This window comes from Apodemus sylvaticus, chromosome 11 (genome assembly GCF_947179515.1).
Source record: "Apodemus sylvaticus chromosome 11, mApoSyl1.1, whole genome shotgun sequence".
Classification (NCBI taxonomy): Eukaryota; Metazoa; Chordata; class Mammalia; order Rodentia; family Muridae; genus Apodemus; species Apodemus sylvaticus.
This window is the reverse complement of record NC_067482.1, coordinates 9844664-9872270: the sequence shown is the minus strand read 5'-3', so window position 1 is coordinate 9872270 and position 27607 is coordinate 9844664. Positions and strand designations below refer to the sequence as shown.

The 27607-nt window shown below is 48.0% G+C and overlaps 2 protein-coding genes across 6 annotated transcripts in view; one reads left to right on the top strand and one right to left on the bottom strand.

Moving 5' to 3' along the window:
* Positions 1 to 8801: 8801 nt before the first annotated feature.
* Positions 8802 to 13787, bottom strand: Hnrnpdl (heterogeneous nuclear ribonucleoprotein D like). Of its 4 annotated transcripts, none has more exons than XR_007980288.1 (9): positions 12755 to 13787; positions 11878 to 12046; positions 11627 to 11788; positions 11149 to 11280; positions 10926 to 11040; positions 10550 to 10720; positions 10172 to 10263; positions 9701 to 9805; positions 8802 to 9055 (listed from the first exon to the last, which is right to left on the bottom strand). XR_007980288.1 is itself a non-coding variant. In XM_052199491.1 (8 exons), exons 1-7 carry the CDS (start codon positions 13195 to 13197, stop codon positions 10193 to 10195), a joined length of 1263 nt encoding a protein of 420 aa, XP_052055451.1. In that variant the 5' UTR covers positions 13198 to 13786; the 3' UTR covers positions 8802 to 9055; positions 10172 to 10192. The 4 variants fall into 4 exon arrangements, 2 of the variants coding, with proteins under 2 accessions (XP_052055451.1, XP_052055452.1); XR_007980289.1 differs by having other exon boundaries at positions 12610 to 12843; XM_052199491.1 differs by lacking the exon at positions 9701 to 9805 and having other exon boundaries at positions 12755 to 13786.
* Positions 13788 to 13980: 193 nt separating this feature from the next.
* Positions 13981 to 27607, top strand: part of Enoph1 (enolase-phosphatase 1) — a 32616-nt gene continuing 18989 nt past the window's right edge. For both annotated transcript variants that reach the window (XM_052199490.1, XM_052199489.1), the window contains exon 1: positions 13981 to 14295. In XM_052199490.1, coding sequence (XP_052055450.1) covers positions 14212 to 14295 — 84 coding nt within the window. In that variant the 5' untranslated portion in view covers positions 13981 to 14211. The remainder of the gene's footprint in view (positions 14296 to 27607) is intronic.

Here is a 27607-nt window from a genome sequence, read left to right as displayed (position 1 = left end):
GCTACAGTGTACTTACATATAATAAATAAATAAATCTTTATTTAAAAAAAAAAAAGAGATCAGAATCACTAAAGTGAAATCTTCTGGGAAGTGTTTTCTGAGAGCACAGAGGAGGGGTGCTCCAGAGACAGCCACGGTTGTACCTCGTGTTGGCAGCCAGACTTGGTAATGTGTAAGAGTCACCCAGGCTGTACTGGTTTTGAAGCATGAAGAACAGCTGATGCTTGGCACTGTGAGAGGCCAGGAGAGGCCATTGGTGAAGGTGCAGCCTCAGTGACAGTTGAAGGCCCAGGATTGAAGGGGTCACACTGAGGAGTTGAGGCTTAGCACCCCGAAAAGAGTCCATGAGAGGCTATTTTTGAAAAGTGCAGTCCAGTTGCAGCAGAAGACAGCAGAGTTTTTGAGATGCCAGTACCATGTGATGACCACCAAGAACAGCAGCAGCAGTGGAGTATAGGCAGCTGGAGCCTAGAAGACAAGGTGTGTGCTACAAAGGGCAGAGCTGGAGAAGTGAACCAAGCCCTTGCAGAAGCACAGAAGATTTTGAGTGGATCCGAGACATTGGTCAGAATTTAATTTTGCTTTTGATTGTGACTGTGCCCTGATATTTTTCCCTCTGGAAATATGAAAGTATTTTAGTAGATCCCACAGTTAAGAGACTCTGAATTGTAAAACAACTTTGAATTTTAAAAGAGATTGGATATTTTAAAAGGACTGAAATTTTAATATGTAAGAATTTGTAAGGACTGTGGGTCTTTTAAAGTTATTTATATCTCAGGGATGAATAAAAAAGTAAGGGTTGAGGCTTAATAAGTGATATGTTTGTGTGTCAAGTTGACAAGGTGTCATTTGGTTTTGTATGTCAGCTTGACACAAACTGGAGTTATGACGGAGAAAGGATCCTCTCTTGAGGAAATGCCTCCATGAGATCCAGCTGTAAGGCATTTTTTTTTCAATTAGTGATCAAGGGTGGGAGGGCCCCTTGTGGGTGGTGCCATCCCTGGGCTGGTGGTTCTGGGTTCTTTAACAAAGCAAGCTGAGCAAGCCAGGAGAAGCAAGCCAGTAGGCAGCATTCCTCCATGGCGTCCACCTGAGCTCCTGCCTCCAAGTTCCTGACCTGCTTGAGTTCCAGTCCTGACTTCCTTTGGTGATGAACAGCAGTGTGAAAGTGTAAACTGAATAAACCCTTTCCTCCCCAACTTGCATCTTAGTCATGATGCTTTGTGCAGGAATACAAACCCTGATTAAGACCATAGTCTCTACTGTGGCTGCTTTTTTGCTACACAAAGGTACTATTGTTTCAGCACTGACACCATCAAGGCTAAATACTGGGTGTTGCTATTAAAGTCTCTGAGCTCTCTGAACAGTGGCGGCTGCCAGGACAGCCACTTCTCCCAGCACCCAGCACGGATTCCACCGCACGCCTCTTTCTTTCTCTCAGCCACGTGCTCAAGGTCTGGTCTGGGAGATTTCTGATAGAACTGGTGTCATGCATCTGCCTATTGGTATAAAGGAGTCAGGGAAGGTGAGTCTTCCCTCTCTATATAGTGTGATGCACTGTTTCTCAGTAAGAAACTCTCCTTTCCCATAACACATACGTGACATACACACACTATCACAATAAAGGGCTGGAGAGGTTCAGAGGGTGAAAAGACACTTGCAGCATATACTTCTGCCCCTACAGGACCCCTGCCTTCAACCACGGCACACCAAGACCCAAGTACAGGGATTCTTTCAGAGGACATGCTCAGACTGTATTCAAAGTGTAGCAATCCTTGCTACTACCGACTAGATGTTTCTGTGGCAAGTAACCTTGACTGTTCACTGTACTGGATTTAAAATGATCATGGAAACACATTTGTGTTTATGAGGGTGTTTCTAGAATCTTAACTTCCAGAGGGAAGACCCACCAAATGTGTAGGTGTCACCTCTCATGGCCTGGAATCCTGGTCTAAAGTAAAGAGGAGAAAGAAAACTGATAAACTATGTCTCCCTGCTGTGATTGCCCTGCTGTGCTAGACTGCACCCTCTCGCTGGAAGCCAATACAGCCTATTCTTTTCATTTTTAAATTTCTTTCCTTCCTTTTTTTTTTTTTTTTTTAATTGTGGTGTGCACCTTTATCCCAGCAATCAGAAGCCAGAGGATTTCTGAGAGTTCAAGACCAGCCTGGTCTACACAGAGTTTCATGAGAACCACAGCTACATTGAGAGACCCTATCTCAAATTAAAAGAAAGAAATTATGTGTATGAGCATCTATCTGCCTGTTTGCATGTGCGACACACATGTGTGTAGTTCTCAGAGAGGCCAGAAGAGGGCATTAGGTACTTTGCAACCACCTTTGAGCCACCTTGTGGGTGCTGGGAACCAAACGCAGATCCTCAGGACACAGTGGCCAGTGCTCTTAACTATGGACCATTTCTTCTTTAAGCTGCTTTTACAGGTATTTTGGCACAGCACCAAGAACAGTAAAACACAAAAAAGTGCTACCAAGAATGGAATAAATTTGGAACAAAACTGGCCTGTGGAACTCCTTCCTTAACAGAAGGAATGTCAAAGCATTTAGAACTTTGGGCAAGAAAAGCTCTAGAATGGTGTCCAAAGAACTAAACAGGTTATTCTCCTGAGCGTTCAGGAGACAAGCCTGCCAGGGACCAGCTGCGGAGGCTGGTTTCAGAGCGGAACAAGGAGCCTGTGTCCAGAGCGAGAGGCTATGTTGCACCACAGGAGTGTGCCCCTGTGTCTGCTCTTGGACCTGTAGGTGAGTCCCAGTATTTGGTTAGTTCCCTGGTACTTTCAGTTTTTTATTGTTAATATCTTTTGCTTGTTTTTAATATCTCACTCTGTTTGCCAAAAGGGCTGGACTACCTAGACTACAGCTTCTAGAAGCAGAATCATGTATATTTGTCCTCTTGAAAAACCAAAAATGTCTAATGATTCAAAGACGTGTGTGCGTACACCTACATATATACTCTTTAAAGTATATTCCGGGCAGTTCTAATGCATGTGAATGTGAATATGTAGTTCTCAACAAAATTAGGAGCGGATTCTGGGCTACTTCTGAGGACTCTTGAGGAAAGGACAGCTCGTGCCAATAGCCAGTTAAACTGTCAGTGTGCGTGGCTCTTATATACACAAACTCCTGCGTATCCCATGCTGGCCTCAAACTTGTTATGTAGCTCAGGTTTGACCCTGAACTTCTGATCTCTTGCTTCAACTTCCTGGAGTGCTGAGTGATAGCCATGTACCGCCACACTGTTTATGGGATATCTATTGGGAACTGAACCCACAAGGGCCCTCCCGCCCTTGATCACTGAGAAAATGCCTTACAGCTGGATCTCAGGGAGGCACTTCCTCAAGGGAGGCTTTCTCTGTGATAACTCCAGCTTGTTTTGGTTTTGTTGACACAAAACCAGCCAGTACAATTGACCCCTTATCAACTTGACACACAAACATCACTTAAGCCTCAACCCTTACTTTCTTATTCATCCCCGAGATCTAATAACTAAATACTGAGATCTCTGCTAGACAGTCACTCTACCATGTCTCAAGCCCCAGACTGTTCTTATTAAGATATAGTACCAGCTCCCATACTTTCCAGAAATTATCAGTGATGACTGTATTTTTTGGTTGAATCTCTATTTGGTTGTTGTAAACAAAGCTAGAAGCTTCCTCTTCTATATCTTTGAGGCTGAGAATGATTTTATCAAGTGTTGACTATGTCTGAGAGAAGAAAAAAAATTTAGGTAGTTTTAAAGGAATAACCTGGGGACTGCAGACACGCACTGACCAGTGAAGTTCTTGCATCAAAAGTATGAGGACCCACCCAGGTTTGGGTCTTCAGTAACAATCTAAAAGCTGGAGCAGTAAGCAACTCCTGGCTTTCACATGCATACACATAACACACCCTCAAAAATAAATAATTCAAAAGTATAAAAATGCTAGCCTTCTAATCCCATGTTGGCTGTGTGTTATTTGAACAATCTACACTTGATCTTAGCCAAAAGGATGAGTAGCAACATCACTGGGAAAATCTGTCAAGAAATCCTGTCTGGAGGCCCAGCATATTAAAACAATAATCCTGGCTGGTTGGCAGCGGTGGCACAGGCCTTTAATCTCAGCAATCAGGAGGCAGAGGCAAGTGAATCTCTTGAGTTTGGGGCCAGCCTGGTCTATAGACTGAGTTCCAGGTCAGCCAGTCACAGAAAAACCCAGTCTTGAAAAACCAACCCCCCCCCCCAAAAAAAAAACCAACAATAATTCCATCTACAGCAGGGAATTGGAAGTGGAATGAACTGTTTGAATTTTAAGTTTTATTTTTTGAGACAGGGCCTTACTATGTAGCTTGGCATGGGCTGCACTCCATATGTAGCTCAGGTTGGTCTTGAATTCAGAGATCCGCCTGCCTTTGCCTCCTGAGTGCTGGGATTAAAGTTCTGTGTCACTGAGCTGAGCTAATTTTAAGTAATGTGTGTGTGTGTGTGTGTGTGTGTGTGTGTGTGTGTGTGTGTGTGTGTGTGTGTGTGAGAGAGAGAGAGAGAGAGAGAGAGAGAGAGAGAGAGAGAGAGGAAGGCTTGTGAATATGATTGCTGTGCGTGGAAAAGCACAGAATAGGGTCTCAGCATCCCGGGATCTGGAGGCACCCGCAGCTGTGAGCTGCAGGTGTGAGCTGCCAGGAATCACACTTGGCTTCTCTCCAAGTACACTATGTGGTCTCAAAAAAAAAAAAAAATCAAGATTAATTTTTACTTTGTGTCTTTGGGTCATTTGACTGCCTGTGCATCTATGCAACACAGTAGATGCAGTGTCTTCAGATTGTCAGAAGACAGCACTGGATCCTCGGGCACTGGACTCACAGATGAGTGAGTTACTGCCCGGGTGCTGGGATTCAAACCCAGGCCCTCTGGAAGAGCAGCCTGTGCCCTCAGCCACTGAGGCATCTCCTCAGCTCTGACACATTTGAATGTGTCAGTCCTGGATACGAGGGAAACCCTTTTTGCTAATGTCTGTATCTTGGTGCCCTGAAATGCCAGGAATACAGCAATTAAACAAAGTTAATTAACAACATTTTTATAATTAAACAAGGAAAGAACTGGGTCAGAATGGTCATACCTTTGATGGACTCTAAGACACATTAACTAATGAAAAAAGAAATGTACATTAGACAAAAGTTTTTGGGGGAGTCCTTATTTCCAAAGCCATTTAAAGACTAACTTTTAAAACTTCATAAATATGCACGAGCTCTAGTGCTTTAAAACGTTCTTCCTTTTCCAGAGCACATCAGGGGCGCTTTCCTGAGCATCCCTCCCTCCTCTACCCACAGTGATGTGGGGCTGACTTCACTGCTGATGCCTTACTGAGACTGAAATTTCTTGGGCTCAGGTTCAGTATTCTAGTAAGTGGGGCAGAAATCACAGAACTATCTGCACAGCATGATGAGAAGTATTTGACTTTTATTGGCATGATGCCCATCGCCTCAGTTACGTCAGTGCCATTACACACACTTTTTTAACATTAAGGAGACCGAGGCAGGAGGAACTCAAATTCATCACAAGCTACATGGGGAAATTGGACTCAACAGATTCCAATGTATGTGAAGAGAAAATGAAGTATTCCAGTGATGAAAAATCTGGAAACCACTCAAACTCCTTTCACTAACCAACTAGCCAACCAAACAAACCCCCTCAAAACCAAAACCTGTAATTCAAGTGGTCAAGAGACTGAAGCAGGGACAAGTTCAAGATTAGTCTGGGTTAGACACTGAAGTCTCAAAAACTGGGGGTTGTGGAGCACTTGCTACTGCAGAGGACCGGGGATCAGTTCCCTGGTCCTACAAGGAGGCTTACAATTGCTTGTAACTTTAATTCCAGGGGATCTGACACCCTCTTCTGGCCTCTGTGAGCACCAACCACAGGTGGTGCACAGACATACATCCAGGCAAAACACATTAAAAATTTTCATGGTATGTATACACACATACAACTTACCTACCTCATAGTCCAAGGACATTCAGAATTAATCACTATCTAAGGACGGATCTTTCATAGGGACAATAGTGGCTGCAGATGTCTAGGGTATTCAACCAGAGAGATGGATCCATTGTAACCAGTTCTTTCCTGGAAGAGCTCCTAGCCAGGAGCACACGGACCAAGTCTCAATACCAAAGTAGTTCTCAAGCAGCAAGTACTTCACCCAGAAATCTAGGCCTTAGATACTTGTAAGATTACAAAAGATGTCACCGGGGCAGTGCTTACTAACCAGCAGCTGCCCTGACTTGCAGACTATGGGATGGAGTTTGACAAGTACTGTTGGCAGGGCTACCATTATTCTCTCACTAAATCAGTGTTGAGTAGCATAAACACCGCCTGTGTGTGTGTGTTGCCCACAAGAAGGCTGGAGCCATTGTAACTCCTGGAGGAATTGTGGGCTGAACTTGGGTCCTTTGCAAGTGCAGCACTTGCTCTTAACCATTGAGCCATTCCTCAGTCCCCCAATTTCTAGGCACGTATTGTTCTTTGAGAAACCAACCTCTTGTCTAGAGCAGCCATACCTCTTGACAGCCAGCCCTGGTCAAATGAGCACAGTGAGTCCTAATGGATGGCCAGAGGTTAAGTTCTCATTTCTACACTCTTCTTTGTTGTGCATTCTTCTAAAGCCCAGACCACACCTTAGTTTTCAGCAAGAAGACATGGTGGATCCTTACTTAACCAAATACTAAAATCCTAATTTCTGATTTGACCGTTTTGAAAGAACCCAACCAATCAGAAGTGATCCCTATTTTACAGAACACATCTTCACATGGTTCAAGAAGGCGATTGGCTGCATTGTTCTTAAAGTCAGGGTCAGAGGTGACAGCCAGCAGGCAGAGGTCTGGGGGGCATTTTTCATTGCCGATACTGCTCCACACTAGATTCCATGTGGTTATGAACATGGACAGGTATCTTGTGTTGTCTGTCAACTTCTGAGTGGTGAATGTACACTTGTGTTGTGGGGTCAAAGCTGTTGTCGTCATCTTCTTGACTGCTTTTGATGCAGGACAGCAAGTATGGAGTCAGCTCTTCCCAAGAGCCTCCAGAGGCGCCTTTATGGGCAGAGGCATGTTAGCAGCCTGCCCAACTCTGCTTAGAGACCAGATCACTCAACTTGAAGCTATGAATGTAGCTAGGATGGGGATACGAGGATGTACCTGACTCCACCCTAGGGCTCTCTATACACAACTCAGCTTCATGTCTGTGAAATATTCATGAGTGTGAAATATTGACCCAGCCCCTGAGAAACCCCTTTAAAAAGTGCTGGTTATGACTTGAAATGTGCTGTTATCTGTATTCTTACTGAAGGTTCCCGGTCAGTGACAGTAAGAGGTTCTGGTTACTCATGTTAGTAGTAACTTGAACCTCATCCTTAAAAATGGCCATGACATTGTCAAATAAACCAGTCTGTTCTGAACCGTTATTTAGGAATGAATGAACACTGGCATTAATGTCTACTCATGCAACTAAGCAATGTCCAGACTACTCAGCCAAGCTCAGCAACACTGAAGAAATTTCCTATGTTCAAGGCACCTCAACGGCCAAGTATATCCTCACCCTTCAACTCTTAAATGAGCTTCATATTTACTTAAGTCATACATATCAAGACTTAACTGAGATTTTATTTTAAAAAGACTTTATTCATTTTGATGAGGGGAAATGACAATCTCAATGCCAACTTGTCACCTAATTGTAAGCTTGAACTCACAGGAATTCTTTTTTGAATACTGTACCTACTAACAGAATGTGAAATGACCTCCTATTTTCTGGCTGCAAGTTGAAACCAACAGTTCTTTTTAGTAGCCAACCCAGGTACCTGGCCAGAGGAAAGCAAGGCCAAGTCATGGAAACTCGACAGCCCAGCAAGTACAAATATCATTGGAACAAGGTTGCAGGCATTTAGAAAAAAGGTATCAGTATAAAAAACTTACACAGGTCTAAGACCAAGTCCTCTAAACATGTACCCCAAACCCAGAAGCTTTTGTGGAACCGTGGAAAGACCTCTAAGCCCAATATTTACCAAAAACTCAAAGCCTGTATTACTCTTAAATCCTTAAAAGTTTTTAATGCACTGAAAGATACACATGACTTTCCACAACTCCCTTCCTCTGCCGACTAGCAAACTGCTTAAGCCTATTTAGCATATGCATACTATGGTGGGATGGACTCACTGCTTTCTTTAAACCTCACCCCATTGCATAAGACCTTAGTGGATAATCCCAGACAGACCTGATGAAACCCTGGTTACTAGTTCTTCCTCTGCATTTACCTCTAATTTAACAAACCAACTCTTTAAAGTTGAATTAGTTTGTCAAGATAGGCACAAAGCAAATGTAGTCAATTAACAAGCTTTGTGGTAGCCAACAGGTCCATTTCTGAGGTGATGGGATAGAAACAAGGGCATCATTTGTGCTCAGACAAAGAACACTTGCCAACTTGCCAGTGAGGTACAGCCCTGGCCCAGCTTGCTTCCCTTAGAGCCATAATCCAAAAGCACACCACCCGACAGCAAGTGTCACCAGTCACAGACTAGTGTCAGTCTCCAGATACCCATGGGAAAACATTATTCAAAAGGTGGAGAAGGAATCAACAGAGAAATGAAGCGTTAGACTTTAAGCACAGCATAAACACCCACAGAAACCAGAAACAGGGATCCCATGACTAGTTTCTTCCTGTGGATCAATACCACCTGCCAAATAAGCTGTGCCTTGATTATTGCTTCTTTATAAAACTACATCTCCACAGAACTATGCAGTACCTGACGCAGAGAACAATCACATAAGGAAGCATTTATTTGAGGTTTAACATGAAACCACACAAATAAAGTTTGTATAAACACAAATCCACATGAGTCCTAACACAGGAAGCCAAGGACAAAGTGAACAAAGGAACTAAATCGGCAGCTATATACAGTCGGACACAACTGTGTCATGTACACTACAAAGTCTTTTACAAAATAATCATCTTAGGTCAACAGAAGATCAAGCAATCTTCAATGTCGTCCTGTAAGATGGTTTCTTTACACCTCCTAAAACAAAAACAAAACACCTATTAGATGTGTGCAGTCCCCACAAGCTTGCAAAGGTCCACTTTCATGAACTGCTTTAAGTCCTCACTTCAATTAAAGATCACATGCATATTTCTCAGCAAAGGACAGTTTGGGTATTGAAACTCACTGGAGTTCCAAATGACATGGATCGGACTTAATTCAGAACGTGGGAATTTGATCTTCCCTGTTGTGCATCTAGCAAGTGAGGCCAACTAGAAGCATCCCTAGTAAGCCAACTGGAATGCTACCAACAGATTCCAGGGAGGTTTAGAATAGTAACATGGTAACCAATTGCTTTGTGCATATGATCTTTAATGTATATCCCAGATTTAAAAGTTCTTGTTTTGGTTTGTAGATTTCACTATTAGCTATAAAAAGAAAAAGCAAGCATTAAATCTTAAAGAATGAACACTTAAAATGAGGCTCCACAATTGATATACAACACTAAACAGAAGACCAAAATGATTAAGCTGTAAAAAGGCATTTATGTACTTTAACTCCTGTAAAAAACCATTTAAGTTAAGTTTAGACACTTAATCTCCAAAAAGATTAAAAAAGAAGCCAAAGTCTGAAGTTTTCCACTTTAATCTTTACGCTGGTACATGAAGTTGGAAGAGACCATACCACAGGACAGCGTTTTCTGGTGTATGCCTTGCGCTCTGCCCGCAACGTGCGACCCCCAGAGATAGACGTGGTCAGGGTGACACACGGCCTGCAATGAAGTTCCCGCTGGCGGGTACAAACAAGGTATAATGTCAGAGTTAGAAGACAACATTCTTGTTTTCCTTAAGTTGTACCCATTTCAGTACTTTACCTGTTAATAGTTCTAAAAAAGTTTAATTATTCCTCTACACCTCCTGGTACACAAAGCAAACAGAAAAACTCTTAAGTTTTTCTGTAATTCTAAAAAAGGTGAGGTAAAACTTTAAAGTTAAAGATCTATAGACACTTTAGGCAAAACAGGCTCATAAAGCAATTTAACATTAACAATTTAGCAAGGACTACACAACATATTGTTTACTCATATTTTTCATTTGTCTATTGATCTTTAAGTTAAATTAGCCATTGCCAATGTTTTCCTGTGATTTCACACACCTGCTCGCCCAGTGTCCTCCTTCAGTAGGGCTGGTAATTGTTCTGGTGATTGCCACCCCCACGGGACGCCTTGCCATAAGTACTCTGCTGACCTGTGGACAGGATACAAGGCTCACTAACCACGTTTCCAAGGAAACATTTTTCTAAACACAAAAGCAAATCTACCTCCACAGAAACTATGCATGCTGAACATTAAAACATCAAGTCATCTTAACAGTAACAGTTAATAGTTGTAAATCGTATTTTCAAATAACCACCACTGTTTGTTACTTTCCCATGACTATAAAATAAGACTTAACTCCAAACATCCCAACAGGAAACTCATACACACAAGCTCAGCATGGTTAAGCACTTCAGAATTGAGTTAGGTGTTCTTACCGCTGTAGTCTGCATATCCCTGTCCGTATCCATAGTTCCCATAGTTATACCCAGTATAATCATAGCCGCCATAGCCACTATAGTTCTGATCACCACCATAGGCACTATTATAATTTCCATATCCTTGATCATAATAGTTATTAAATCCTTGGTTCCAGTTTTGGCCCTGACCTGAAACAATGCACAACAATGGTTAGGAAACAATGTGGGACCGTCCCAACCCACCACAAGCCGATCGATCGTTCCTGTCCCCTACACTGTGGCTCACCCCAAGTCAGCTTTAAAGCTTCAGGCTAGCAGTGCTTCCTTATGGGTCATCTCCCTAGCAGCTTCCCGCTTCAGGGCAACACTCACCACCCCCAGAAGGCGCTCTCACCTCTCCCGCGGCCCCTCGCACCTCCTCTTCCACCAGCTGCAGCTCCTCTGCCACCTTTCTGCTGCTGCTGTTGCTGCCTGTACACCTCTTTGGGTTGTGCAACTTTGATTTCGCACTAAAAAGAAACAGAAATCTTGCTGATGTTCCAAGTTCTGAACATAGAACAAGTTTCTCTTCAAACAGATTCCACACGCGCAATTCTCAATGTAGTTAAGTGCTTTACCTTCCCAGAACCTATTTGATGGTATCTGCTTTCTAACAATTTCTTTACTGGCTCTTCATCTGTGTATGTGATAAAACAGAATCCTCTTCTTTCATTTGTTTTTGTATCCATGGGAAGCTCAATATTTTCTATCTGAAATCAGGTGCACAGTCAAAACAAACAAACCCACCAGTTAATGAAGATTATACAATACCACAAGCTCTTTACAAACAGACACATCTATTGACCACCGTGTTCTAAAAGTTGTGACTATCCTTTTATAGCATCTTACACCCCAGAGGCCACCAACTGGTAAAACACTTCACACCCTTGGGGCTGTGGCTAAGTAAGATTAGACACTGGTTTCCACTACAGCATAGAAAGCAACAGTAAAGATGCAGGAAGTAGAAGCAATAATTCAGTCCCATCCTGTGAAATATTAATGAACCCTACAGACTTGACTAAACACGAGAGACACACAGATACAAACACAGCCCACCTCTCCGAAGGCTCCAAAATATTCTTTAATTTGTTCTTCTGAAGTATCTGGACTCAATCCACCCACAAACACCTTTTTAGGGGGTTCCTTCCCCTTTAAAGCTTTGGCTCTTTTGGGGTCTATCAATTTGCCGTCCAGTTTGTGTTCCTTCAGTTCCAAAACCTAGAAGACAAGTTAGTTCACAGGAACTTAGAAGCCTAGAGCAATTTGCAAGCAACACAATAGACACAGTGCAAAAAGCACATCCCTACCTTATCCACACTAGCAGCATCTTTGAAAAGCACAAATCCAAATCCTCTTGATCTTCCAGTGACTGGATCTGTCTTAATTGTGCAGTCTACAACTTCCCCAAATCGAGACAAATACTCAGTCAGATCTTTCTTGCTTGTATCCCAGCTCAAGCCTCCAATAAACATTTTACTAGAAATAAAGTTATTTAAGAAAAATAGGCTTAACAAAGTAACTTAGTAATTAAACAAATACAGGGTAACTTACTCGCCAGGCGCAATCTGTTTTGACTACAAACACAGACTACAAAAATCTTAAGATCACTTGCTCAAGCCAGCTGGCGCGTTGCTTTGTACTATGCAAACACAAAACTTAAAACAATTCAGTAGAATCTGGTAGATACCCTGCTCCGATTACTTCGGATTGCAAAACACAACTTTTCACATGGAATCTCCCACAACTTACGTAGACTTTTGTCCACAGCCATAAAGCCAACTTGCTACCTAAAAAACTTTTAGTGCCAGTCGTCTACTCGTGCCCGAACCAAGTTTCCCAAACCTCCCCAGTTAAAAGTCGCCAGAGCTGCCAACACACACAATGAAGAGGCGGCAGCAGCTGCACCAAGTGGCGCACAGAGCCCAGCCCCTCCCCCCGCGGCGCCTGCGCACTCGGGACACCGACGGCACCGCCCTCCTTCGCCAACCCCTCCTCCCTTCCCCCACCCACGGCGGGCCTCTCGAGTCACCCCATCTTACTTTCCACTAGTGGGGAAGCTACTGGGGTCCAGCGGGCACGCGGAGAATCGACTCGGGGAAAGACTGGGGGCAGCGCGCGCGGATCCAGAGGGACGAAGGGCGCGCGCGGGGCTCTGGGGGAGGGGAAGAGCGGAGCGTGCGGTACCCGTCATCCTGCTGGTTCTTGCTCGCGTTGATCTTGGATCCCTCTGCGAACTCCTCTATGTTGCTGTACTCATTCATGTCCTCCATGGTGGCGGAGCCGTCGGCAAGGGGGTGCTGGCGCGCAGTCCGGGTCCCGGCGGCAGCGGCGGCGGCGCGTTGTATGGAGCTAGATTTAAAATGGCGGCGGAAGAGATCCGGCCGCCGCCTGCGCCCTCCCTTTATAGCCGCCCCGCCCGCCAATCGGGAGGGCTGCTGGGCAGTGACGTGGCGCTGGGTCCGGCGCGCCCCCTGCCGGGAGGAGCTGGAAGCGAGCGAAGGGAGGAGCGGGGCGAGCTGCCGCGGAGCCCGCGGCCGCCAATGGGAGAGGCTGCGGGAGGCTAAAGTAGCGGGAGCGGAGGGGAACAATGGCGGCGGCACATGGGAGAGCCGGGGCGGGACCTCCATCGCGGTGCTCCGGGTGAGGAGCGAGGTCGCGCCGGAGGAGAATCAGTCGTGCAGGACCGAAGGGCAGGGAGTCCCGAGCGGCGCTCTTACAGGGCCGCAGTCCCTCTTGCCTTGAGAGCTGTTTGCGTCGCGCGTCCAGTTCGGCTCAGTCCCTTGCTGCGCCCTCAGTCCTCCAGTGCGGAGATGCTGCAGCGGCTGCTCCGGCAAAAGGGCGGCGTGCACTACGCGCCGCTTGCTGAAGCTGCAGCGCGCCCGCTCGCTCGCCCGCCCGCCTCCCGGCGCACGCGTGTTTTGTCCTCGCGCCGGCTGGAACCAGCCGAGCAGAAAGCGGGTGCACGATGACCGCCTCCGTCCTGGGCGGGGGCGGCGTCGGCTCAGGGGCCTCGGCTGCAGATCTCCGCAGCCCGGGTCCGAGCGTTCTCCCGGGCTGGCTGAGGCCGCGGAGGGCGGGGCCTGCTCGGATGACTGGAGATGTGCCAAAGCGCTCGCGGTGGGCGGGGAGGGGGTCAGATGCCGGGGAAGGCAAGGGGCACTCACGTCCCGTGTGCGCCACTCAAGGGACTCCCGTCTGCACGTGCCCCTCGCGTCCTGCGCGGGCTCCACCGGGCTGCGGAGGGCTGGCGCCCGCGCTGCGGGCTCTGGGCTCCGGGCTTGGGTGTTCGCTTCTTTGTTCCCGCCCACGCGAGGCCTATTTTGACGGATGGCGTTCGCGGCTCACCGACGGCCAATAGGCGCGTGCGCCTTGCTTCCTCCGCCCCCTCGGACCCTGGAGCTCCGCCCCTCCGACTGCCCACGTGGTCTGGGCCTGCGCTGCTCGCCCGCTCTTCGGGTGCAGTACACTGGGCGGCTTCCTCTGCAATTGCGGGTCCGCGCAGCCGGCCTGTCTCTGCGCCCCTGGTCTCTCGCTGTCGCCAGCACCCCGATTGTTGCTGGGCCTTCGGGAGCCCAAGACTCGCAGGCGGTGCCGCCCTCCTTGCCAGCAAGGCCGAGCCCGTGGTAGCGTCCGGCAGGGAAATGGTCGTGGTTTCCGTGCCCGCTGAAGTCACCGTAATCCTGTTAGATATCGAAGGTACCACAACCCCGATTGCTTTCGTGAAGGTGAGGGGCGGAAGGGAGCGGGGAAGTTACTTGTTCCTAAAAGCATCTGAAAGGGAAATTTTAAGTGTTGCAGGTTTTTTCCCCGAGAGGCTCAGGAGAGAGGTGGTGTGGTTTTCCGTCTCTGGAATGGGGGAAGAGAGGCTGCGGCGGTTTGCGGGGGTGCTTTTCCTCGCGCCACCATCTTCTCTCCCGTCCTTGCTTTCGGTTAGATGGAGAAGGATAGGAAGAAGTGGATGTGATCTCAGCCGTGGCGTGGGGAGGGCCAGGTCAGCTGGGAGGAGTTGGGGTGATTGGAGCGTCCACGGCCTGGCAGGTAGGTGTGTCACCCGGTGAGTGAGCGTCCGCCATGTGCTAAAGGTTGTGGCCGGGAGAGGCAGTGGCCTTGATTTAGTGGTTCTTGAGGTTTAGGCCTTCCCAGTGCAAAGACTAAAGTGAAAGAGTTTTCTGGTGGCTTTGGTATCTTGGGCAATAGCAATTGATTTTCGCACCATCTCACCTGCGCTGGTTTTGAGACTATAAGAACACACCTAAGTTCCATTCGTTTTCCACATTTCCACAGCTTTTCTCTTAGAAAGCTGTGAGATCTTGAAGCTTTTAAATATCTGTCTGGTTAACACCGTTTCACAGGTTTAGGACTTTGCTTTCTTCCATGTATTCAATTTATGCTCCCGTATTAACTACTGATATTTATGCTAGAATAGAAGTTGGGGAACCCATTGTCCAGTAAACTGTGCAGCCTGTTTTAAGGTCTATTTTGATTGTTTACTTTTTACAATTGCCAGATTTTCTAGGCGTAGGTCATAATGTTTGCACACAATTTTAGGTCTCCAAATATAACAGCTACTTTAAGACAGGGTCGTGTTATACTGTGTATAACCCTGGTTGGCCTCTAACTCCCATGTGACACCATTTCTCTCTTCCTTTCTTTCTTTCTTTCTTTCTTTCTTTCTTTCTTTCTTTCTTTCTTTCTTTCTTTCTTTCTTTCTTTCTTTCTTTCTTCTTTTTTTTAAAATAAGAATTATGATGCTTTGAATTCATAGCAGAGGTCCTGGAAAAGTCTAGTTGGCCATTTTGCCAAGATTTTAATTACAGTAGAGACCAGTGGAAAAATTCAAGACTGCCTAAATGCTGATAATTGTGTCGACTTTGTTGTTTTGTTACATAATTAACTGCTTTGTGTGTGGTGATGGGGGAGGTGATTATACACTAGCTCTATTCTCTCTTTGCTGTCTGTAGGGAACCGGGACTAAATGACAGCTGAGATCACGATGTGTGTGACCTTGCTTAGATATGTACTGTTTTTTGGAAAGTTGATTTGTTGAATAAGATAAGCTCATATAAGTCAGGGTGGAAACAATAAAGCCTCTCTCCCTTCTTCCCTTAGATAGATGCCTATGAGCCACGTCTTAATCCTTGGGTATTCTTACTCTGAAACCTTTTACTCTGAGCATTTTAGAGTAATAAAAATGCTCTAGTGACCTAGAAACAGATTGACACCAGATTATGTGGACATTCAAGGTTAGCTACAAAATAATGATTTGGGAATCTCTCTTAAAGGATAGCTTTTAGCAATCAAGCATGGTGCCGCCCAGGAAGCTGAGGCAGGAGGATTGCTGGTTTAAAGTCAGCTAGGGCTTCATGTGACCTCATCTCAACAATAAGTAAATACAGGGCCTAGAGGTGTGGCTTAGCAGTTAAGAGCACTGGGTGCTTTTCAAGAGTACCAGGTTCAATTCCCAGCACCCACATGGTGGTCTATAACACTCTAACTCAAGTTCCAGGGGATGAGACGCCCTGTTTTGGTTTCGGTAGTCGTCAGGCTTGCAAATATGTGCAGACAAAGCACTTATAAAGTAAAAATTAAAAAATCTTTTTAAAAAGTTAAGGGCTGAGCATGGTGACACACACCTTTAGTCCCAGCACTAGAAGGCAGAGGCAGGTGGATCTCTGTAAGTTTGAGGCTAGCCTGTGCTACATAGTGAGTTCCGGAACAGCTGGGGCTACAGAGACGCTGTCTCAAAAAACCCCACAAAATATAAAGTTTAAAAGTAAATACATATAAATAGGTTTCTTGGTCCTGTCTTTTAATGTTTGTTTTTAACTTTGCTATTACACACGAATTTATCAAAATAAAAGTATGTTCAGAAGAACCAGTTATGTTCAGAAGAATTTCAGTTCTGTGGGTGTTTATGGCAGTTGAACAGAGAGAGTCCATGAGCCATACTTGGGAGCTGCTGTCTGAGCCAGTTTAAGTTCCCAGCATGACTGCAAGGTCGCTGCACTCTTACGAACATGCGCTCTGTGAGCCCTCCGTCAAGAGTGTCTGAAGGATCCTTGAACTCTGAGGAGAACGACAGAGCAGAGACATGCCCTTCTCCAGCTGACAGCACGGAGCTCAGCCAAGCAGGTGTGTGAACCTGCAGTCTTATTTCCTGGGAATGACAGACAGAAGAAGCATTGAGTGCTGTTTACACATGAGAGAGTGAACCCGTCTTCACAATTGTGAAGATGTGTGCACTATGGACCTAATAAGGCTCCAGAAAGTTGTATGGAGTGCCTGAGATTTGAACCGAATTTGTCATGATCAAAACCTTACTCTTGGCTGGGGATATGGCTTACCTAGCATACCTGAGGTCCTAGGTTCCATCTCCAGCATGGCGTAAAACCAAGCAAACGCCAAATGTCATGTTGAAGGTCATCAAGGTCATCACTGTCTACAGAGCAAGTTTGAGGCCAGCCTGGGATACATGAGGTCCCCTCTTAAAACACACACACAGACACACACACACACACACACACACACACACACACACACGCAGATGTATGAATGTATACACACAAGTACATAAACAAAACACCCTCTTATTATTTCTGCTATTGAACCTAATGGTTGTAAAAGTACTTTATCAGGGCTGGAGAGATGGCTCAGAGGTTAAGAGCGCTGGCTGCTCTCCTGTGGTCCTGAGTTTAATTCCCAGCAACCTTGTGGTGGCTCACAACCATCTGTAACAGGATCTGGTGCCATCTTCTGGCATGCAGGCATTTGTGCAGGCAGACCACTGTATGCATAATAAGTAGATAAATCTTAAAAGGATATTTTATTTCATCTCTAAAAAATGTTTAATCAGAATGCACTTATTTTTGCGTATTGAGTATGTATGTGCACACATAGGCGTACAGTGCCCATGGAGGCCTGAAGAGGGCGCCATATGTGGAACTGGAGTTAGGAATGGTTGAAGGAACCGAGCCCACTGCCACAGCAGCATGTGCTCTTGACGGCCATCTTATGTGCTGAGTGAGGACAGTTGCTGTGAGAACACTTTTAATCACTACGAAATACCATAAAAGTAAACGATAAAGAACCCCACTTTATATTGCTGCTTGATGTGTACTCTTGGACCAGAATGAGTAGTCTTTATTTGCATATTGGTTCTGTGGTTAGCATGGACTGAGAAAGAGAAGTCTTGTCAAAATTGCCCTTGAAAGGGCCTCTTGATTTGTCAGTAATCTTTGCAGATACTTATTTTCCTCTCCCCTCCCCTCCCTCTCCCTCTCCCTCTCCCTCTCCCTCTCCCTCTCCGTTTCCCTCTCCTCCCCTCCCCTCCCCTCCTTTCTTTCTTTAATTCTTTGTTTTGAGACAGGGACTCTATGTGGGCCTGGTTCTCCTTGAGCTCTGAAGGTAGGCAGACCAGGCTGGCTTCAAACTCACAAGAGATTGGGCCTGCCCCTGCCTCCCTAGTGCCGGGATAAAGGTGTGAGCAACTATGCCCAGCCTCATTTTCCATCTCTTAAGTAGTCAAATGCAGCCAGTTATTTGAGGTTGGGACACCCCCTTGCTTCCCTCCTTCCGCGTCAGGTGGGGAAGCCGTGTGGCGGTTTGGGTGGCACCATGTTATTTAGGCCCCACACTGAGCCGCTCACACTGTAAGAGCCACGGCTGGGGAACTGAACATCCTCACCGGTGTCATAGCAGACAGGTTGCTGGTACTGTGATGTTTTCCTCCTTACTCATATTACTTATGCATGTTTGCATGTATAGCCAGTGTCCACAGTCCTGGATGTGTGTGAGTTTACAAACCTGGCTTGGGAAGTGGTATTTCTCTTGCCATGTCTCTCTGTTGCTTCAGCCCTGAGATTACAGGCAGCATCCTAAAGTGGTTTCACTTAGCAGCTCATGCGTCTTAGTTTCTGAGTTAGCAATAGTCCTGGCGCAGACTGGGCTCCTGGCCAGGACGTCTTGAGAATAGCTCAGCTGCCTAATGCTTTCTAGGAGACGGGGAAGGATCAGCACAGCTGGTTGGGCACCCAGCAGCCGTTGACCCTAGTTTCAGTCCAGTGTTCCCACTGCTCTGTCCCGAGTGACACCTGGGCTGCCCTCTGTGCCTCTGGAGACTGTTGTCTGCAGCCACTGGGCTTCTCTTCTGCACTGTGATCTGTCAGTGCAGAAGATTCCCTCAGGTTGGTCAGGTACATCAGCGGAATTGGAGGAGGTCTTACCAGTACAAAGTTTTAAGACTCACTTAATGTAATTGAGTTAACTGATAATGAATGGTTGGCATCGTTGGTGATTGTTGTCATACACGTGCTGTGGAACAACCACTTGGTCTATTTCCCATGGTTATGGAATGACCAATTATGCATTGTGTCAGCCTGGGACACAGGCAGCAGCCGGCAGGTCCTGTGGCCATCTTAACATGGGAAACTGACGGTCACGTCTGAGCTCGGGGGACATTCATTTGATAAAATGCTCGCTATTTCATTTTTTTTTCCTTCCGCTGAGTGTAAGAACAGTTGTGATTGCTTCCTTCTGCATCCGCAGCGTCAGTGAGAGCAGGATCGCTCCCCTAGAGGAAGAACCCCATGGGGTTCCGGCCCTCCAGCCCCAGTCCTAGTCCAGCCCCAGTCCTAGATGTATCCCACGTGTTTCCATGTTCCATCTTTAGCGATAATTAGTGTACTGTGCTGTTCACAAATCCCGCAGCTCAGAGCCATTCGCATCGTCTCACAGGGCACACCATAGCTGCCTTGAACTGCGGAAGTGCCACACCGCACTTCAGCCCCGCCCACCGCAGGGCTGGGTTTTTTGAAGCTGAGCCACCAATAAAAATGATGAAAGACTAATTGTCCACTCCTAGGGCTCGAATAGGCACCCTGTGTTCGTCCTCAGCAGGGATGTGGGCTCTTGTCCTTGGAAAGCCTAAATGAGCTTTTTGTTTTTTTGCAAGACAAGCCTGTGATGTCCAAACAGCGGAGAGACTGAGGCCGGATGGTTGTGAGTTCGAGGTCAGCCTAGGCTACACAGACTCTCCACAGAGAAGAATTAAGTATCTGTGTAATAATTTCAGGAAAGGGCTAGGGGACCATGTAGTTCAAGATTACAGTGTAGTTCTTGGTTACACTACTCTTAGACTGTGCTGGTTCAAATGAGCCTTTATAATAGGGAATGCATCCATAATCTTTTAAAAAGACTTGACACTTAAATTTTTATTTTTGCATTTACTTATTTTGTGTATGTGTGTGGGCATGTGTGTGGCACGGTGCATGCCTGACACCTTACAGGAATAGAGTCCCCTTCCACCATGTGGCGGTCAGGCTTAGAGGCCAGCATCTTTACCTGCTGAGTCATCTTGCTAGTCCAGGTTTTGCTTAAGGGAGGATTGTGATATGGGTTCATTGTGATGATAGTGTTTAGGGCTGAAATTGTAACTTTGGGAACTTGTTGGTTTTGAACAGAGGAGGGAAAATGCTACTACTCCTGAGGGGAAATTACTATTAATATAGATATGGTGACAACTGCCAAATTAGCCAAAAGTCCCCCCACCCCTACCACCGGGTTTTTAGTTCGGAATTTCTCATAGCTGGGGAGCCGTCTTAGTCAGCAGATCTGTTCATGGCATGAGCACAAGGAACTGAGTTCTGAACGCTAGATCACATGTAAAAAGTAAAAGCAAAACAATAACAATGGAACAGATCAGGTGCTTTCCTGTAATCCCAGCACTAGGGCTGCAGAGACAAGGACCTGGGGTTTGCTGGCCCAGCCAGCTGCTCCATATTTATCAACGGGTGCTGTCTCTGTGGTGTATAAATGGCTGGCATTGGCTCCTTGTCTCCCGGTGTCCCTGCATCCCCCTCTCCCATGTCTCTTGGAGGATGTATAGTTTGTAGTTAGGTTTCAATTGGCATATGATACCAGAACCCAGGGAGTTGGTGCTGGTGAGCTGTGCCGCTTGGAGACACCCCGCCCTTAGGCGTAGATGACCCCGCCTCAGTGTTGGGATTGGAGAACCTTGTAATTGAGTTCTGATTATACTCAGGCCAACCAAAAAGCCTTCATCTACTAAATGGAGTTTGTTTCCTTATAATAAATGTGAATTCTTACCTGACTGGGATCCTGGCCTGCAACTCACTGAGGGTCTGATGTTCTGACTTCTGAATTTCCTTCAAAACCTTATTCCACACCAGGCCAGTTATAATGATAGTCCTCCCTTGTACATTGGGAATCATTGCACTTGATTAGATTAGGGTTTCTCTCTCTCTTTTTTTTTCTTTAAAAGATGTATTTATTATTATATGTAAGTACACTGGAAATATCTTCAGATACTCCAGGAGGAGGACATCAGATCTCATTATGGATGATTATGAACCACCATGTGGTTGCTGGGATTTGAACTCAGGACCTTCAGAAGAGCAGTCAGTGCTCTTAGCCACTGAGCCATCTCTCCAGTCCTAGAGTTTATCTTTCATTAGTTACAGTTAACCTCTTTAATGAGGTTTACAAGATAAGTACATTTCTTGATTTATTTGGAGTGCAGATAACAGTTTTCAAAAGGGACCCCATTGTTTGGGTTCTGTCTCCAGGGAGAAAAGGACACAGAGGGACAGTCTGAGAGCCCTGGCCCCCAGAGCACAGAAGCACTTGTTAGTTTCTGGCCTGTCCTAGGGAAAGAGGTTTAATGCTCAGTACTGTAACCACGGAAAGGTTCTGGCAGATGGACTGCACCATGCTGTGAACTGATTCCCATCCTTAGAAGTGTCCAGACTAAACCTGAGAGGCTGGTTGAACCTGGTATGGTGGCACATCCCTGTTACCCCCGGGGCTGAGACGGGACGATCATGGGTTTGAGGACAGTGCAAGCAACACGTTAGTCTCGCCAGTGATAAAGCTGCGATCACAGTTAAAATAGAACTTCTTTGCCAGTGGGCCAGGCTGTGTTGGGCCAAGGGACATGACCCCAGAGTAGGCGGGTGCGTCACTGCACCCATTAGAGCAGGCCTCGATTACTTCCACAGACTGGTTTTCAGTGGCGCATGTCCATATTGCATACAGGGTCAGACGACAGAGGTGTATCTCAGGGGGCCAGAGGGTACAGAGGTGTAAATTGTCTGATGTAAGCCTTCCAGCCACTCTGGGGTGAATATTAAGAATGAACAGGCTCAGAGGCCGGGGTTGGATTGAATCCCTCCCTCGGCACCCTTTACCTGGTGGGGATGAGACGGTGGGCCTGGGAAACAAACCCCTTCCACCTGACTCAGCGGGGCCCTCAGCCCACAGCACTGTTCCTGAAGGGAGAAGCGGGCAAGGTTATAATTTACATGCATGAAACAGCTAGGTTATTGGCAGGGGCGGCACCTTTCTGTAAGGTCACAGGAGTTGTTTTACCCTGCTGTATGAATACTCTGCCATGCTGGTTAAAGGCAGCTCCTTCAGAAGATTGTCTTTACGTTTCATGGCCAGCGTCGAGCTCTGTCAGTCTTAACATATATCCTTCCTTTGAGCTAAGAACTTTTTTTCTAAAACTTTATTAGGAAACTTTAATCAAGAAGGGCTAACCTCACCGCTCTGACAGGATTCTGTAAAGGCCAAGGCTTGTCCACCCACTCGCGCATCTCCTTTGCCTTCTGCTGATTAGCTGCAGGGTGGGGAGAGTCAGGCTGGGTTACAGTGAACTGATCCCAAAGAAGAAAGGAAGACGCCTTCCCTCCTGCCTGGAAAGGGCCTAGCCTCCGCAAAGTTTCCTGATAGGAGAGACTCCTCCCTCCACAGGTGACATCAGGTCGGTCGTCACCTATTGGGCCATTGGGCGGTACAGCTGCTCTCTTGTCCTAGGGAACCCAGTCTTGAGGAAACAAAAGATTGGGAATGGCTTTTGAAGTTCATTTCATCCTTGCAGTTCCTGAGACTTCTGTAATTTTAAAAGGGGTTTTATTGACTTCCACCATGCTGCGGTGGTGGACGTCACACCCTCAAGGCTCCCCTCTGTCTTACCGCAGGAGGTGCTAGCTAAGGGTCAGCAGAGGAAGTCCGCTCAGCACAGATGTGGCCCTCAGGTGGCTCACTGTCTGAGTCGATTGGGCTTTGCTCTCTTGGGGATACAGTCTGACCATTTGGATTTGGGTTTTATTGGATTCTTTAGCCACAGTTCCGTGTGACTAGCTGCTCTCATCCATTGCATTTATTTTCTCCTAATTTTTGAGGATAAATGGCTTCTAGCTGGTGAGTAGCTTATTTACAATCTTCCGATATCGCTGTGGCAGCCTGTGCCTATGAAGTCAGTCAGCACTCAGGTTTCAGGCTAGCCTGGGCTGTGTCTAATGAGTTGAGCATACCTGACCAAAAAATACTTTGTGAAATCTGTTTGTGGTTGGCACAGGTTCTCACTTACCCTAGGCTGACCCACGTAGCCAAGGATGACCTTAAGCTCCAGGTTCATTTGCCTTCTCGTAGATGCTGCTGGGGTTGTAGGTGTGTTGCTCATACACCTGACTTTTTCTTTCTTCAGACTAAACTTCAGTTTTATCAATTTGTGCTCTGTTACTAGATGTTTTGTGGCTGGTGAGATGGCCCACTGGGTGAAGGCACTTGCTGCCAAGCCTCGTGACCTGAAGCCATCCCCAGGAGCCACTGGGTGGAGAGAAAGAACGAACCAGCCCTGCCCTTCAGCCCTGCCCTTCACACTCATGCTGTGCCCCCCATGCCCCCCATATATGCACATGCACGCACTTTAGAAAGATGATGTGTTTTCATGGCAGACGTAGCGTATACTGTGGTGGCGCGGCTGGCACTGGAGAGACCAGATTAGAAGAGGGCCCGCTTGGGAGCCAGTGCGTGCCAGTCTGCCTGAGCTGAAAGGTGCCGGAAGGGGAAGCACCCCAGCGCCCGCCAGCCCGCCGGTGGCCTCTCAAGCCCCGTGAAAGATGGAAGGAGAAATGTCTGCTGCCGGGTGTGGAGCCCAGGGGACTCACTAGAGCTGCTCTCTGTTCCCGTCTGTATCTCATAGCACCCACAACAGTATTGGGTTTTATTTCTTTCTTAGAAAGTTGACTTCTTTTTAAGAACCAAGCCTCCTTTGAGGTTGCTGTGAAGAGATACCTTGGCCATGGTGGTTTCAGAAGAAAACGTTTATTTAATTGAGGGCTTGCTTATAGAGTGTGAGTCCATGACTATCACTGCAGAACACTTGTCAGCAAGACAGAGCGGCACAGCACTGGGGCAGTGACCGAGAGCTTACAGGACAGCAGCACAGCACTGGGGCAGTGACAGAGCTTACAGGACAGCGGCACAGCACTGGGGCAGTGACAGAGCTTACAGGACAGTGGCACAGCACTGGGGCAGTGACAGAGCTTACAGGACAGCGGCACAGCACTGGGGCAGTGACAGAGCTTACAGGACAGCGGCACAGCACTGGGGCAGTGACAGAGCTTACAGGACAGCAGCACAGCACTGGGGCAGTGACCGAGAGCTTACAGGACAGCGGCACAGCACTGGGGCAGTGACAGAGCTTACAGGACAGCGGCACAGCACTGGGGCAGTGACAGAGCTTACAGGACAGCAGCACAGCACTGGGGCAGTGACTGAGAGCTTACAGGACAGCGGCACAGCACTGGGGCAGTGACAGAGCTTACAGGACAGCAGCACAGCACTGGGGCAGTGACCGAGAGCTTACAGGACAGCGGCACAACACTGGGGCAGTGACAGAGCTTACAGGAAAGTGGCACAGCACTGGGCAGTGACAGAGCTTACAGGACAGAGCGGCACAGCACTGAGGCAGTGACCGAGAGCTTACAGGACAGCGGCACAGCACTGAGACAGTGACAGAGCTTACAGGACAGTGGCACAGCACTGAGACAGTGACAGCTTACAGGACAGCGGCACAGCACTGAGACAGTGACAGAGCTTACAGGACAGTGGCACAGCACTGAGACAGTGACAGAGCTTACAGGACAGCAGCACAGCACTGGGGCAGTGACAGAGCTTACAGGACAGCAGCACAGCACTGGGGCAGTGACAGAGCTTACAGGAGAGAGCAGCACAGCACTGGGGCAGTGACCGAGAGTTTACAGGACAGCGGCACAGCACTGGGACAGTGACAGAGCTTACAGGACAGTGGCACAGCACTGGGCAGTGACAGAGTTTACAGGACAGAGCGGCACAGCACTGGGACAGTGACAGAGCTTACAGGACAGTGGCACAGCACTGGGCAGTGACAGAGCTTACAGGACAGAGCGGCACAGCACTGGGGCAGTGACAGAGCTTACAGGACAGAGCGGCACAGCACTGGGGCAGTGACAGAGCTTACAGGACAGCGGCACAGCACTGGGCAGAGACAGAGCTTACAGGACAGAGCGGCACAGCACTGGGGCAGTGACAGAGCTTACAGGACAGAGCGGCACAGCACTGGGGCAGTGACAGAGCTTACAGGACAGCAGCACAGCACTGAGGCAGTGACCGAGAGCTTATAGGACAGCGGCACAGCACTGGGACAGTGACAGAGTTTACAGGACAGCAGCACAGCACTGAGGCAGTGACTGAGAGCTTACAGGACAGTGGCACGGCACTGGGACAGTGACAGAGCTTACAGGAGAGAGGGGCACAGCACTGGGACAGTGACAGAGCTTACAGGTCAGCAGCATAGCACTGGGCAGTGACAGAGCTTACAGGACAGCAGCATAGCACTGGGACAGTGACAAAGCTTACACGACAGCAGCACAGCACTGAGGCAGTGACTGAGAGCTTACAGGACAGCGGCACAGCACTGGGGCAGTGACAGAGCTTACAGGACAGCGGCACAGCACTGGGGCAGTGACAGAGCTTACAGGACAGCAGCACAGCACTGAGTCAGTGACCGAGAGCTTACAGGACAGCAGCACAGCACTGAGGCAGTGACCGAGAGCTTACAGGACAGCGGCACAGCACTGGGTAGTGACAGAGCTTACAGGACAGCAGCACAGCACTGGGGCAGTGACAGAGCTTACAGGACAGCAGCACAGCACTGAGGCAGTGACCGAGAGCTTACAGGACAGCAGCACAGCACTGAGGCAGTGACTGAGAGCTTACAGGACAGCGGCACAGCACTGGGTAGTGACAGAGCTTACAGGACAGAGCGGCACAGCACTGGGTAGTGACAGAGCTTACAGGACAGCGGCACAGCACTGGGACAGTGACCAAGCTTACAGGACAGCAGCACAGCACTGAGGCAGTGACCAAGAGCTTACAGGACAGTGGCACAGCACTGGGCAGTGACCAAGAGCTTACAGGACAGCGGCACAGCACTGGGCAGTGACAGAGCTTACAGGACAGCAGCACAGCACTGGGCAGTGACAGAGCTTACAGGACAGCGGCACAGCACTGGGTAGTGACAGAGCTTACAGGACAGCAGCACAGCACTGGGCAGTGACAGAGCTTACAGGACAGCGGCACAGCACTGGGGCAGTGACAGAGCTTACAGGACAGTGGCACAGCACTGGGCAGTGACCAAGAGCTTACAGGACAGCAGCACAGCACTGGGCAGTGACAGAGCTTACAGGACAGCGGCACAGCACTGGGCAGTGACAGAGCTTACAGGACAGCGGCACAGCACTGGGACAGTGACAGAGCTTACAGGACAGCGGCACAGCACTGGGACAGTGACAGAGCTTACAGGACAGCGGCACAGCACTGGGACAGTGACAGAGCTTACAGGACAGTGGCACAGCACTGGGACAGTGACAGAGCTTACAGGACAGCGGCACAGCACTGGGCAGTGACAGAGCTTACAGGACAGCGGCACAGCACTGGGACAGTGACAGAGCTTACAGGACAGCGGCACAGCACTGGGCAGTGACAGAGCTTACAGGACAGCGGCACAGCACTGGGACAGTGACAGAGCTTACAGGACAGCGGCACAGCACTGGGACAGTGACAGAGCTTACAGGACAGCGGCACAGCACTGGGACAGTGACAGAGCTTACAGGACAGCAGCACAGCACTGGGCAGTGACAGAGCTTACAGGACAGCAGCACAGCACTGGGCAGTGACAGAGCTTACAGGACAGCAGCACAGCACTGGGACAGTGACAGAGCTTACTGGACAGCGGCACAGCACTGGGCAGTAGCTAAGAGGCATCCTTTGGGGCTGGTGAGATAGCTCATAGTTAAGAGCACTGTCTGCCCTTCCACGGGCCCTAGCACCTACACGATGGCTGACAACTGACCGTAACTCCAGTTCCAAGAGCTCTGATGGCCTCTCTGGCCTCTAAGCACATGTGACACTCTTTTTTTTTTTTTTTTTTTAAGCTTACACCTGTCTTTTGAAACCTTAGAATTCGTCCCCAGTGTGTGCCTCCTCCCCCCAACAAGGCCACGCCCCTATGAACAGTCCAGCTAGGGCCAGACTTGCCAGTTTGCTTTAGATCTTGGTTTAAAGAGATATCACACATTTGGCCGAACCCCTAAGAATATCCTGTTCTGTATTTGTGCTGATAAAGGTGACTATCACATTGCCTTCTAAGTGCTGTGCAGCGAGCGCTTCCTGTTCGTTTTGATTTTGATTCGGGGTCTTACCACAACAGGCCGCAGCAGAGCTCTGTGCAGCCTCCGGTGCTCCTCCCACTCCTGCTCCTCCTCTCCCCAGCTCCCTGCGTCAGGGTTGCACCCCCTGCACCCTCATAGTTTGCTGATGTTGCTGAAGGCCGAGACTCCCCCAGGCCCACTGCTCTATGACCGGTCCCGCAGTAAACACTGCTTTAGCTGTGTGTACATCTTGTCTGTACGTGTGTCTGGCTGAATGTGGCATCTTGTCAGGCAGTGTTCTCAGGAGAGCCAGCTTGCTGTCCTACCTGGAGCCTATTAAGGGATGGGAGGGGATGTGGTGAGCGGGGAGGGGGAGGAGGACTGCGGGGGCAGAAGGAACCTGAACTACTCAGTAGGAAGAGTGTCCGTGTACTGGGGCCTTGCAGGAGAGTCTGGTGCTCAGCTCTTTCTTATTCTAGAGCCGTTTGTGTGAGCTCCGCACGGCTTCTCTGCCAGGTGTGCTGGAGGGTGCGCCTAGCTCGCG